Raw genomic sequence first — 15,091 nt, forward strand, 5'->3', positions numbered from 1 at the left:
AAACGTGGGCTACTTTCCTCAATATATTTTCACTTTGTTACGGGCTACAGTGATCCCAAATGGATCCATACATTTCACTGAGAATGTAATTCTATACTGCTGATACTTTGACCTGTGCTGAAGCTGGATGGAAATTTCAAGATGGTGCATGACTTATGGATCACCTTGTATACACAGCACATGACGTGAAACTAGTATCGGCAGTGAATCCTCTTCTTTCTCCTCTTGGAGAAATGCATAGATGTTTATGAAAGTGTTAACTGTTTATTAGGCAGGAGTGTCTTAAAGTAATCTTTGGTTCTGTCCTGAAAAAGGTGGTTTATAAATTCTTGAAATAAATTTAAAAAAACTAAATACAACAAAAGTATAACATAATTACTATAGCACACAAATCATAACAAGCATGCAGGACTTTCTTTCTACAGTCTGTTAAATAATAATGTCATTTCTGGATTATTATACATCCAGAAATCAGAGGAAGAAAACAGGAAGCTGAGACAAGAAAAGGAAGAGCTTCTAAACCAGATCACACTGCAAAAGGAGAAATGGGACAAAGAAAAGGTAAAATTAGTTTGGATGTTTTCTTCTTATGAGCATGCCGATCGAAGGGTTTCATCTTTTTTTAAAAGCTGAAATTATATTGAATCCCCCTTCTTGTGGGCCTACCAAAGCTGCACAGATATCTGTACACTTGTAGATTATTTTAATTGGTCCTATGTTGTCTTTGCTTTGAGGATCAGGCTATGAATGTGAACAAAAAACAAATACATTCATACTTGCAAAATCTATCACTTTCTTAGTAATCTGTGGAGGTGATCTATATGAAGCAGAAGATGTGTGATAAATCTGATTGATCTCTTTACATGTCAAGTTAATCTAAGATACATGCATAATATACCTGGCTGTGACAGAGAAGTCACTTTTTTCCTTTTCTTTTTTACACTTTCAGTATTCTTATACCCCAGGAGGCTAATAAATAATACTAAACAATTTAAACAACTACAGAACAGTATGCAGAACTATAAACATATAAAATCAGTAAAGTGAAACCAATTCAGGCATGAACAGTGCAATCCTATGTATGCTTACTTGGAAGTGAGACCCACTGTGTCAAATGATCCAGTAGGTCCCATGGAACATGATGGGACTTACTTTGGGGTAGACATGCCTAGGATTGTGCTGTTAAGCTACAAGCCTATGCACACTTACATGGCAGCAAGCCCCACTGGACACACTGGGACTATTTTCTGAGAAAACGTGCATAAGACTGGACTGTTAAAAAGGCCTGGGAATTTTTACCTAGCACCAAACAGGCCCCAGGTGAGCCTCCCTATGGTGAGCATTCCATAGTAGGGCACTACCAACAAAGAGACACTTTTGACTATCGCTACCTGCCACACCTCGGATAGCTGGGGCACTCAGAGGAGAACGTCTGAGCATGACCTTGGTACATGGAGACATTCACTTTGGAGAATGTGCTCCTTCAAGTATCCTGGCCCCAAGCCATGTAAGCACTCAGTACTTAGAACTGTGCTTGGAAATAGACTGGAAAAGGTGCAGAAAAGGGCAACCAAAATACTAAAAGGATTGCAGCAATCCTTCTATCAGCAATTCCTCTAAACTAGGGCTCCTTAGCATAGAAAAGGGGTGAATAAATGGGGAGACATGATAGAGCTGTAAAAAAAGTATGCTTGGTATGGAGAGAGTGGATAGAGTGCTCTCTCTCTCTCTCTCTCTCTCTCTCTCATAATACTAGAGTATTACTAGAGTCATCCAATGAAGCTGAATGGTAGGAAGACAAAAGGAAGTACTCCTTCAAACAGCACATCGTTAAAAAGATATAGTGATGGCTGCCAACTTGGATGGCTTTAAAAGAGAATTAGGCAAGGCTATATAGTACCAACAGTATCATTGGCAGTATGCTTCCGAATACCAAGTGAAGGTATAGGATTAGACAAATTCATGGAAGAGAAGGCTAACCAATGTCTACTAGTTATGATGGCTCTATACTACCTCCAGTATCAGAGGCAGTATGTCTCTCAGTACCAATTGGGAGGGTTTGCTTGTGGGCTTCCCATGGACATCTGGTTGGCCACTGTGGAAACAGAATGATAGACTAGATAGGCCTTCAGTCTGATCCAGAAGGGCTCCTCGTCTGTTCTTATGACTGGCAGGCAGTAGTGGTTTTTGATGAACTGGTAAGACATCTTCCCTTCAACCAGACCAGTTATTAACCTAGAAGCTGTTTTAAGCTAACTGAATTTACGGAGGAGCCTTCAAAGACAGTCCCATCTAGAACACATTGCAGTAGTCTGTTCTGGAGGTGATCAGGTGTGTGCGTGTGGACAGAGACTAAAGACAATGCTTATCTTCAGTCTAACAACCATCTTTATTCTCTGCTATACATCAGAATAAGCACATGCTTTCCCCATTCCCTCATTTAAAATACATATCATACATAATGCAGTGTTATAATACTGATTTAGACTAAAGCCTGGGTTACCCGATGGAAAAGAGAGAACAAGTCTCAGGATACAGGAAAATCAAGTTTTCTTCTTCAGACTAGCTCTCTTTTCCAATAAGTTATGTTGGACGTTCTCCAGTTTTGTCTGACTCTGAGTGGATTACAACAACAGAACTACACTATATGTATTATGTCACTTTTCTTATTGATCAATGAAATAACTGAAGACATTCATTTCCAGTTGACCTGTTATGGTCTTTTTCAGGATTGGCTTCTAAAAAGCACCACTCAGAAGCTAGACTGTTTGTATACGCAGCATACTGTAAGTAAGTGTTTTGCCTCTTCGTTGAACTATAGACAACAAACACTCTATGCACCACTTCATTCCTCCTTTGCACTTGGTTTGTTGCTCCACCCTAATGCCTCTTGGTCCATCAGGAGTTTCCCCACAGGCTTCTAATCATGTCATAACGGAGAAACAGTCATAGGGATGTACGAAAATCACTTACCTGTTCGCGGATTATGTTTATGATGGGGGGGGAGGCGTTCCATCCCTCCCCCCAGAATCCTGGATGGGGGGGAGGTGCTCCGCTACTCCCCCCCGGAATCCTCCTTGGCCGGCTGTGCTCCGCGGTGGCTCCGCGGAGCAGCCGGCCAGGCCCAGCCAGGCCAAAGCCGTCCGCAGCCGGATTTCCGGCCGCGGAGGGCTCTGAGAAAAAAAAAACGCGTACGCAAATGGCAGAATTTGCGTTCCTTATTTTTGATGTCTTAATCTATGTAAATATTTACGTAGACTAATAAGGGGAACGCAAATAGCATAGCGGACGCTATTTGCGTTCCCCTTATTTTCGCCGTCTTAGTCTACGTAAATATTTACGTAGACTAAGACGGCCCAAAATAAGGAACGCAAATGGCGGCAGCCATAGCCGCCGCCATTTGCATACGCTTTTTTTTTACCCAGTCGTTTTAGGCTACGTAAGTTTTTACGTAGCCTAAAACGTCTGGGTTAAAAAAAAAAAAAGTGTACGCAAATGGCAGCGGCCGTAGCCACCGCCATTTGCATACGCCTTTTTTTTTTTTTTACCCAAACGTTTTAGGCTATGTAAAAACTTATGCAGCCTATCACGTGGGTGTAAAAAACAAAACAAAACCTGTAAATGGCGGCGGCAGCAGCTGGTCGGAAGACCAGGCGCTGCAGCCACCGCCGCCGAAGCCGCCGCCACCCAGAAGATCTGCCCCAGGTAAGTCTCGTCCCGGGGCGATCCGCGGGGTGGGGGTGGGGGGGCAGGCTGTTCCGCCACAGATTTCAGGGGGCCGAATGCACAAGCATTCGGCCTCCCCGAGATCCGTGGCAGAATTCTCTGCCATCCCCAGAAACAGAACAGAAGAGGTTCCTGCTGGACCTTCCAAAGCATCATATTACTCCCTGGAGAATGCACAGGATTTAATCCATTTGGGAGACTCTAGGTGTTAAATTGACATAAAACTATGCTACTGAAAAACCAAACTGCGGTCCTTCCCAGTTATGTCATGTATGTTCAATTTACTTCAGTAGAAGTTGCAGGCCAGTAAGTGTGCAATTCTAGAGAAGTATTAAGAACTGAAAAGCAGCCGCCCTCCATGGTGTTTAGCTCCATCTGCATGATCTGCTGAATGACGGTCTGTCATGAAGATGTGAAGGGCTTTGGAAAGCAGAAAGCCAAGAAGACTCTCTAAACCATAGCTGAAAAGGAATGCTGTACAAATTCCAAAAAATTTCCCATTGGTAAAGCAAAGTTTCACAGTCAGGGGCACTGAACCATCCAGGGAAGGAGGTAGAGTCATGGTGAGGGGTAGGCATAAGGACTGGGAACAACTCTGATAGATAAGGGTGGTGAAATGGACTGGGGTGGATGGGTAAAAGGAAGGTCATTGGGGGCCAGGAGTGGAACCATTGCAAGTGGGCTCTACTCTAAGTCAGAGCGGGGGAACCTTTTCCAGTCCAAAGGCTGAATTCCAATCCGGGAAAGGCCTCAGGTGTGGGACCCCATCTGAGGGTGGGACAAAAGCAAAGTGGACATGGCCAAGATAGAGTGGGCGGGGCCAAAATGTGATTTTTACCCATTTCATGCCTACTCAGAAGTAAGCAGGGCAAGCCTCTGGAAGTAAACTGTCTGTCAAAATCATTCTGCAACTCCAGTCAAGCTGTAAAAATATCAATACTGTAAGAATATATCTATATCTCCTTGTGTGTGTGCCTGTGTGTGTAATTATTATACAAGTAAAATGAATAAATATAAACCTTATAATATAATATTTAAAAATTAAATCATACCCAGCAATACATATGGATCAATATTATCCTGGACCTTATTATTACAATAGGAGATGAACATCCTCCACTTTCCTTTAAACTTATTTCCCTGTTGTCTTCCTTCCTAACTCTAACTATGACAGTTAATTTGATCATATATACCATGTCCCATAATACCTACTAACCCACTACCAATTTTTACTATATTTCCTCCTCCTCCTCCTCCTCCTCCTCCTCCTCCTCCTCCTCCTCCTTCTTCTTCTTCTTCTTCTTCTTCTTCTGTCGCACTTCAGCTATTGAGGAACTTCAGAGCAACAAGTTGAAGCTTGAAAAAGTGCAAAGAATTGTGGATTTCCAGATGGACTTGGCTTGTGATCAGAAAAGAGCATTAATTATATCTGATGAGGTAAACGTTTGTGTTTCAAATCATGAATTAGAATAAATGGTCGGTTTTCCTTTTGTGAATAAGGTGCTTAGAAAATATTTTATCTATTTAAAAATAATTTAACTGGTGGAGATAACAGGATGGTGTTTTTCTGATACTTCAAATTCAAAATTCCATTCTGTATTGTCAACAGCTCTAATCACAGAAACAATTAGTATTTTAGTAAAAGGAGTATGATTAACCTGGAATATACCAAAAGACAAGCTTCTTTCAGATAATAGAAGACAGACCCACAGACAAGGATGCAGATAAAAAGAAGTCTGATGTCTCCACACAGGATTCAGGGACTACAGAAACTGGTCAAAGTTCTACATCTTTTGTGGTAAGCTTTTCATTCACCTTTATTAGCAGTAACACAATATTTCAGTTACAAATATGGGGTTGGATCCAGATTCAATCTGGATCCACTGTGCTGGCAGAACTGGATTTCCCTGCCCCCATCTTCCCACAGACGTCCCTCCAGCTGCCTGAGAATGCTAGACAGAGTGTCTGGAGTGCCTGATAAATGCCATGAGCTGGGATGGGGGTGGGGCTCCCTCAAAATCAGGCAGAAGAACCTTCCATGAGTGGAAAGCAGATACTGGATTTAACCTATAGATTGGAAATTGGCAATGCAGGAGGAATAGCCGTGCTGTTTGTACCTTATTTTTGTTTGTTTGTTTCAACGGTTGGGTGATGCACAGCGCCAGAAGACAGGAGGCAGGGTGGGGGGAATGGAGTGGTCAACTTGCATAGATGGAATTTATATGGGAGTTAAAACTGTCCCATCACAAGATAAAGCCTGGAAAAGCTTCTTGTTAGTTTAGTTCAACAGCAGTCCAGCTCGAGCATCGAAGTAAAAAGATCCTGGTCCTGGTGACAAGCTTTGTGGCATGGCATGGCGTGGCATGGCGTTGCGTGGTGTGAGGTGGCTGCCCCTCTCTCCACCTCAAGGAGCATGTGACAGAAACACTCTTAAATGAATATAAAGCCACCTATTAGCACAATTCCTCCCCACACAAACTTTTTAAGGAAGAAAAGTATACTAAAATATGCTAGTATTTTAGGCTCCACCCTTTTTGTTTGGCCCCACCCTCCACTGGCATTCCGGGTCCCAGAGCCTCTCCAGAATGGGATTCAGCCCCTGGGCTGAAAGAGGTTCAACACCCCTTCGAGATCTGCAGCTCTCACAGGACCAAGCCTTCCCGTGTCATTTGGTATCATATATGGTTCAGTGACATCTGAGCCGGCTTGCAGCTCTCTGCTAATAATTACGGGCTCAGGGCACTTTGGTATTTTAAAATCCAAAGATCTATGCCACATGGGAGAGGTGTCCAGAGTCACTCCATCATCACATGAAGCCTATTGCAGCTGGTAACATCTGTACCAACAAGGCTCAGTGCCAAGGGTGAAACTGATGTGGGTGAAACTGATGAAGGGTGAAACTGATGCTCATTCGTTTATGCTGCCCGTCTCTTCTAGAGAACAACTGTCAGCCTATGGAATTTTCTACCACAGGATGTAGTGATGGCCACCAATTTCAATGGCTTTAAAAGAGGGTCAGACAAATTCCTGGAGGGGAAGGCTATCAATAGCTACTAGTCTTGATGGCTATGTGCTACCTCCAGTACCAGAGGCAGTGAGCCTATGTACACCAGTTGCTGGGGAACATGGGTGGGAGGGTGCTGTTGCACTCATGTCCTGCTTGCGGGTTACTAGTCGACAGCTGGTTGGACACTGTGTGAACAGAATGCTGGACTAGATGGATTGATTTCATCCAGCATGGCTCTTATGTTCTTCTCCAGACTTTGCTTTGAGACAAAAATGGGGATTTCAAAGAGGCCCCTCTTTGCAGGTTGAGCAATAGGTGGTAGGGTCGCAGCATGGCTTAGGCATGGAGCTGGGGAGCTGGGTCACACATAGTGCAAACAGCAGAGCAGGCACTGTCCAAGAGGTGCCAGTGACACTCATGCAACCACATTCCAAAACACACTTCAGCTTGTCCCGAGTCATTCCAGTAGCTGGGAATCACATTTCCACAACAATAATAAATTGCAGATTGAGGAGGGGAAAACATGATATCCTTTAAACAGAAGTACTCCCTTCCAGAATGAGAGTCAGACTCCACCCAATAAATGAGCAAGAGCTCTGTATGTGTAGGGATGTGCGAAACCCCCTTACCTGGAGTCTGCGGGGGGTCCGCAGGAGGGGAGGCGATCCGTCCCTCCTAGGGATGTCAGAGAATTCCACCATGGATCTCGGTGAGGCCGAATGCCAGTGCATTCGGCCCCCCGAAATCTGTGGCGGAACGGCCTGCCACCCCCCCGCCACCCCCACGGATCCCCCCCGGGACAAGACTTACCTGGGGCAGATCTTCCGGGCGGCGGCGGCTCCGCCATTTCCAGGCTTGTGGGGAAAAAAAAAAAGACGTGATAGGCTACGTAAAGATTTACGTAGCCTATCATGGCTAGGTTTAAAAAAAAAAAAAAGACATGATAGGCTATGTAAATCTTTACGTAGCCTATCATGGTTGGGGGTGGGTTAAAAAAAAAAACGCGTATGCAAATGGCGGCGGCTACGGCCGCCGCCATTTGCGTTCCTTCTTTTTGGCCGTCTTAATCTATGTAAATATTTACGTAGACTATGACGGCGAAAATCAAGGGGAACGTAAATAGCGTAGCAGGCACTATTTGCGTCCCTTTTTCATTCACCGTTTTAGCCTACATAAATCTTTACGTAGGCTAAAACAGCGAATCAAAAGGGGACGCAAATGTCGCCCGCTACGCTATTTGCATTCCCCTTGATTTTCGCCATCATAGTCTACATAAATATTTACTTAGATTAAGACAGTAAAAAGAAGGAATGCAAATGGCGGCGGCCATAGCCGCCACCATTTGAGTACGCGTTGTTTTGGGGTTTTTTACCCAGAGCCCTCCGCGGCCGGAAATCCGGCTGCGGATGGCTCTGGCCTGGCCGGGCCCGGCCTGGCCAGCTGCTCCACGGAGCTGCCGCGGAGCACAGCCGGCTGTTCGAGGATTCCGGGGGGGAGGAACGGAGCGCCTCCCCCCCACCATCAACATAATCTGCGAAAGGTAAGTCACTTTCGTACATCCCTAGTCCCTCCCCCCTGGAATCCTCACTGGCCGGCTCCACTTGGCGGCGTGTCTGCGGAGCTGCTGGCCAGCTCTGGCCGCTGGTGGACTTCCGGCCGCTGGGACGGAAATGGTGTCTGGTGTAGTGGACGCCATTTGCATCCCTGCTCTTTGCCGTGATAGGCTACGTAAATCTTTACATAGCCTATCACAGCAAAGAGCAGGGATGCAAATGGTGTCCGGCGTAGCATTCGCCCCATCTCACTCATTTTGACACAAATATATTGTCTCATATCTTGCTAGATGTTGCAATTGTTCAAGAAGGTGATCAAGATTTGTTGGTATCTCTCAGGTGGAGATGGAGGAGGTGTGTTTGCCACAAAAGAAACTTCTGTTGGAAGTGAAAAGCACTTTGGAGCTGGTTAAAAGGTCTTTACACAAACGAGAAACAGAGATCAATGAACTTCTACGGAGAGCAGATTGGTGTAACCCTCACATTACAAATATATTGTTGACAAAATGAGTGGATACAGTCTGTACGTATTTGACGTCTGGAAACATTTGCTTGGTTTTCCAAGGTTCCTAAAGCTACTAATAGAACCCAACCAAGTAATGTGAATGCAGCACAGTCCATTTTTGCTGTGCGTTCTTATATTTAACCCAATCTAATATTATCACATTCTCATAAAAACAATGCCCATGATCCCAACAGCTGTACATGGCCTTCTGCACATAACACCAGTATTGTTCAAGTGTGCTTTCCTTCCCACCAGTTTCCTGCACTCCTTGAAAAGCCACTCTTGAGGGTTGAGGAACTGTCCAGCGTGGCTTCTGATGCAGACAAGAGGTTGCGGCAGGAAGGGTGTGATTGGCAGAACCCCTGTGCTTGTTGGGAAGCAGGTATGCACTCGATGCTCATTCGTTTATGCTGCCCGTCTCTTCTAGAGAACAACGTTAGACTCCATTAATTAGCCTCATCTCAGGGGAGTCATTGTATGCGTTCTGCCTTCTAAGAAACTGGTATACAACTTTGTACATTCAGAGACTGTGGACACAGGCATGTGTATACTTTACAGTCTTGATTCCTAGTACATTCTTGTTTGTTTTCTTCTATCACATGTGATAAATTATTGTTGGAAAGTATATATTTTCCATCATCTTATCACTCTTTAAAATGAAAATCAGATGAGACAAAGGAGATGAAGAAATGCACCAACTTTGGAGGGAAGCCCCATTGTAAAAGCAAAAACATTGTATAGTACGTTAATGGGTAGAAACCCAAGTGAAACAGATGAGGAAATGAAAAAAGCAACTAGAAGACTCCTTGAAAATGAGCCCATAGCACCCGCAAAACAGAAGACATAAATATACTCTAGGAAGAACCCTGCCAAGGGACTCCCACTCTCCATTCACCCCAAGCCTGAAGTCCTTTTGCATCACTTAAAGCAGATGTTACAAGTATATGAAGTTGAACATTCCTGTATTTTGTATTCTATTTTGTATGCATCTTTAAAAAGAAAAGCTTCATGGGGTAAAAGGCTGTAATCTTCAAATGATCATATCTTTTGTTTCTGAATGTCTATTTGATAAGTTATTTTTCTCTGCTTTGTGTTTGAAATGCATCTTCAGTTTCCTGTAAAACACACTGGCATGATCCAATTAACAGTAGTTTATTTTAATAAAGGTTTAACATTTAATTACCCTCTGCTGAGACAAACTCCATGCTTAATTCTCATGCAGAGGAGTCCACTGTTATCTGGAAATTTATTCTTCAGTGAGGGGCTGTGGTATTACTCCACTTTCAAAATAATTATCCCCTGGAGAAGTAGAGCTTTTCTACACAAAGCATTTCTTGTGCACTTGTGATCCCTTACTCATAGTTGTTTATGGGTTCTTTAGACAAATGTTGTAGTTCTCCAGTTTTGCTTCCATTTTTTAAAGAGCATCCCCCCCTTTTTTTTTAGAGCAGGGCAAATGGGGTATTATTTCTGAAAGCAAAAGAAAAGGTAGTTTCCTACTTGTGTATTTGTGCTATTCTGCTCTAGCACGGCACCACCTAGAGGTTATGTAGTAGAAAACCAGGAAGGAAGTAGCTCTTTGTGGAGAGCTTGGATGTCAATTCTGTGATGAAACTAAAAATTAGTGCAGCGATTAACAGGCTTGTGTAGAAAATCTAGATCGTTGGAGCTGTCCTGGGTTTTCACTGACTAGCTCCTTAGACACACCTGCCATCCTGCCAGCCTAGCAAAGAGGCCTTCTTGCATTTGATACAATGTGGACTGAACTGACTCAGTTCTGTAATATGTAAGCTGTAAACCCTAATACAATTCACATATATGGAAACAAACCTAGAGTTAGATAAAATGCTGTTTTATTTTATGATATGCCTGATTTTTGTTTTCTGAAATCATTTTTCCACTTCTTGGTTTCACTCCTGGGTTGTTGAAATCTAACCAGCCATCAAGCCTCATCTGAATCTGATTGCTGGAAGTTGTTCATGTTCATATTATAATTGTAAATCCACCTGTTTGTAGTAAGGAGAGTGTGCATAGGCTCATGTCAGCTGTTTGTGGGTACTGAGGTACCAAAAACGACAAGGATAGAAAAATAGCTGTAAAAGCCATAAACAGAAAAGACAAGAAAAAAGAGGTAGCTATACAAGACAAAAAAGACATCTTGAGATGTGTCTCTCTTTAGAAAAAGAAATTAATTATTCACTTCTAACATGGGTACACCTCACTTTGGGCTAAGTGAAGTAGCACCAAGTAACTCTTTAGGAAGCTTTCAATGCAGTTTCCCTTGATAAAGAGACACATCTTGAAATGCATTGGGAAAAATATATTGGTGTGGATATTGAGGTACCCCAACTCACTTGGGCTTCTAGCAAATATTAGCATAGTTGTAGCTAACAAATATTTTTAATATGAAATTCTAGAATGTATGGGTTGCATCCCGTATAAACCTGCAGAAGGAAAAGTTCCTTCCATCCTTGGGAGGCTTCCAGTCAGGTGAGGGAATCTCACTGTCAGAAGGGGGCAGGCAATCTTTGGTGATTCCCCTGTTCCCCTGCATTGCCCTATCCCCCCCCCCCACTGCTGTGGATGGTTGGCGAACCCTATGGCATAGCGAGGGAGATGGCATTAGGGGCTGCATAGGAAGCAGGAATCAACAGATATCACCAACTCCCACCGCTTTCTACTGGCAGGAGCGTTTTGAGCAGAACTCTGCTCACACTGGTGGAAAAAAAGCTTGATCCAACCCAATGAATGTTGTATGAATATTCACAGCCCTTCAAAGGAGTTTCACAATATCCTAGGAGCAGATGCAACAGAAGGGCATACATGGTGGTCACTTGTGGAAAATCTCCATTGTGCATTTTAGTGTGTTAAAACTACAGTTTGAAGATTATTTTTCAAACCCCATGTAAATTGTCTCCCACCCCCCACAACTCATGCACACCCATTACCACTTAATTCACTGAGCTGATGATCAGGCAAAGGGACCACAAATCACTATAGATTATCAGAGTTTAGAACACTGAATGGTTTAAGAAAGAAGAAAAAATGGTTGAAAGCCTTTGCTTTTCATTACATTCAATTTTGAAACAAGCTCACCCTTCCCTGCCAATCATTTAAAATAACAGAGAACAAGCTTAGTAACTCTTGTCCCATTGGAATGTTTTTTCTAATGCCTACAGAAGCAATGCTTACTTTTTAACCATATTTATAGCTCTGGACACTTATGGAAAAAACTGATAATAACTTCTTTGATGTGATTTCACACATAGTCTATAGAACAATTTGAAGATGCCTTATTCAATACTATTATTGGCTGGAATTTAAAGCATAAGACATGGTCAAGACATACAGCAGGTGGCGCTCCAGTTCAACATCGACCACTTTTTCGGGGATAATATTTGTCAGGTGCACATGGTCTTTCTGTCAGCATGATTGTTTGAATGCAAAGAAGCAGAACTGGAGACAGCCAATCATTACATAAAGAATCCTACTTTCCATCACAGACAATACTGGTTGGTGACATATTCCCTGTACAAATATTACCACCTAAACACTTTTTAAATAAATATTTTTAAAGGGGTGGGTGGGGAGCCTAAGAATTAGCACTGCTTTCATGTGAACAAAGGCTAGTTTCAGTTAACAGCACCACTTGATGGCCATTGAGGACCACATGCACAACAGCATTTTCATCCAGGTGTGAAGCCAGTCATACATTGCAACAATCACGTTGACCTTACAGTGTCCTTGGTCCCCTCATATTTCTGTACTGTATGAAAGGACATCTCCATCACCATTCTAACTGGCCAGTTAGTGCAAACAACACATGGAAATGCTGGTGAGATGCTGACTGGCCATCCCATGTTATCCAGAGGATATGCAGCCCAGGAGTTCTTCTTGACCTAAATTTGGCACTAAATCTGCTAGTGGCACATCCACAGCTGACCCAATGATTACATCCTCTTTTACAGGGCTTGTCTTCGAAAATTCCTCTGGCCCGACACGCTGAATACAGAGGAGCCATTCACTTCTCCTGGTACAGAGCCTATGTCCCTAAGAAATAATCCTCGCATTTTGTATGATGCATTGTAGTCTTCCCTTCCCTTTGCTGGGATCTTGGCTCAGCACACAATGGCAGAGGAGATGGCTCGCAGATCCTTTGTGGATGTGAACCATTTTAGATGTAACGTGTTCCATTTTCATGCCCATTCTGAGCTGCAAAGAATGCCACCCTTTTGCATGGAGACCTGATCTTCACTGGTGTCAAAGGTGGCTTTGCCATTTCCAGAGATATGCAGTGGTGCTGTGGAGCCAGGGCTCACAGGGACGCCACACTGGCGCTTTTCAATTGCCATGGGATGATGGCATCATCTGCCACACACACACCCCTCAGAATTCCCTGTTCCCTCTGAAATTAACTGCAAGCCTCACAGTAGCTGGCTGCAGGGAGGATGACAATATTGTGAGCTATGCCTGTTGTGACGCAGAGCATTTTTGGCTGGCTTGGTCTTGAATGGGCAATTCAGGGTGATTCGCTTTACAACCCTGCTCTTGGTGGAAATTGGAACTGCTAGAGTTGGTTTGTTGATCTGGATCAACACAGGTGACCACATTTTTAGTCTCTCCTTGGGGGCATGACTATGGGGACTGTTCTGATAGCGCCCACCCTTCAGCATGTACCACTACAGCACTGAAAATGTGTCCCAGGGGTGCATCACCAGCTCCAGGAGGTCTCAAAGTGAAGAGCTTCTGGGAGTGCAGCTGGAGCCTTGTTCCATGAGCCAATACTTGCGTTTTGAAAAACTGAGATGCAGCCCAATCAGCTTCATGAAGCTGTATCCACTATTCCTTCTCTACATGATTGGTCAGAGCCTTTCCTGCTCCTATATAAGCTTTCTCTTCCTGCTAGTCTGTGCAATTCAGCACGTCCTGCATGAAGCTTAGACTCAGGACCTAACCATTGTCCCTGATCTGTTAGATTTTGCTCCACTCTCCAAACCTCCTATACCAGTTTCACACAGCCCTCACTTCTCTAATGTTTCCTGCCTACTCAGGATCCTCGTCCTGATCTGGCATCAGCTTGGACTTCCAACAAATGTCTCATTCTTCCCATGACTCATTAAACAGGACTTGCCTCTCTCCTTTGGGAAGAAGCATCCATGTAGTAGTGTCTGTCCTCTTGCCTGTTCACCAGAGACTCAGATCCTTTAGGGGCATAACAAATAAACCCAGGTTGCAATCCAACAAGTGGAAGTCAATGGAGGTCCGGGCCACCAAGATCCAAATATCCATTGTGTACCCTCTAACATCACCTACATCCTTCCCTGCTGTCTTGTATGTTTCATAACAATTCTGCAATCCCCCTCACCCCATTCCATTATGTTTGTTCTTGTACATGGCATATAATTTCTTTTACCTAATGAATTAATGAAGCTTCTTAGGAAAATGAACACTGTACCCATTTTGTTAAAAGGATAGAAATTGTTCTGAGCATGGAAAATGTCAAGTATGGTTCAGATGAGAGCAAAGTAGAAAAGCTTTCATGAGAAATGGCAAGCTATCCAACACTCAAGACACACTGAAGTATGCCCATTTCTGAATATACCAAGAAATAAACAGTATTTCCCCACACTTTTCAAAATAGTGTGGACAACAGTTCCAGAAAGAGAGTCAACGAAGCAGGAAACTTAAGAGTTCAGCTTAAGCAATAGTATATATGAAGAAAGTTAAAAGCTGAAGGGTTGACATTTTGTTAAGCTGATGAAAAGGTCTGGGGGCCTTTCTACATGGGGCTTTTAATCCACCACTTTACCTAGGCTTCTGTTCCCAGATTCTTTGCAGGATTAAGATCAGCTCCTTTACATATGTTTTTTGGCAGGGGGTTTCTTTCTTTCTCTTCCTTTCCTTATGTTCCATTAAACAAGCACTGGGTAGTGCTGTGGTACAGAATTGTGCAACTACACTAAGCTTTATCCTGCCATTCACAAATAATACCAGACTTTCCTCATTAGAGCCCCCGCCCCACCCCATTAAAATAGTTGCAGAGCACAGGCAAGGCCCTGGAGGATGACGACATCATGTAAAGGACCCACAAACTACCGTAAGTGAGCAAGTGAAGATTCAGGAGACATAAAAGGAAGTTCTTCAAATGGTGCCCATAGTTTAAATTCTGGAATTTGTTAGCACACGATGTAGTGATGACCACCAATTTGGGTGGCTTTAAAAGGGGATTAGACAAATACATGGAAGATAAGGCTACTAGTCATGATAGCTATATGCCCCCTCCGTACTACTGTGCCTCTG

At 43.5% G+C, this 15,091-nt stretch overlaps 1 protein-coding gene across 3 annotated transcripts in view; it reads left to right on the plus strand.

Annotated features, from left to right (window-relative positions):
* LOC146352539 (uncharacterized) overlaps positions 1-10,651 on the plus strand; it is a 62,097-nt gene extending 51,446 nt beyond the window's left edge. For all 3 annotated transcript variants that reach the window (XM_084834291.1, XM_084834292.1, XM_084834293.1), the window contains 5 exons: positions 469-561; positions 2,730-2,790; positions 5,051-5,163; positions 5,417-5,524; positions 8,626-10,651. In XM_084834291.1, coding sequence (XP_084690417.1) covers positions 469-561; positions 2,730-2,790; positions 5,051-5,163; positions 5,417-5,524; positions 8,626-8,796 — 546 coding nt within the window. In that variant the 3' untranslated portion in view covers positions 8,797-10,651. The remainder of the gene's footprint in view (positions 1-468; positions 562-2,729; positions 2,791-5,050; positions 5,164-5,416; positions 5,525-8,625) is intronic.
* The last annotated feature ends 4,440 nt before the right edge of the window (positions 10,652-15,091 follow it).

Source organism: Heloderma suspectum, chromosome 2 (genome assembly GCF_057233095.1).
Source record: "Heloderma suspectum isolate Gila_16-S chromosome 2, 16-S_ref, whole genome shotgun sequence".
Lineage (NCBI taxonomy): Eukaryota > Metazoa > Chordata > Lepidosauria > Squamata > Helodermatidae > Heloderma > Heloderma suspectum.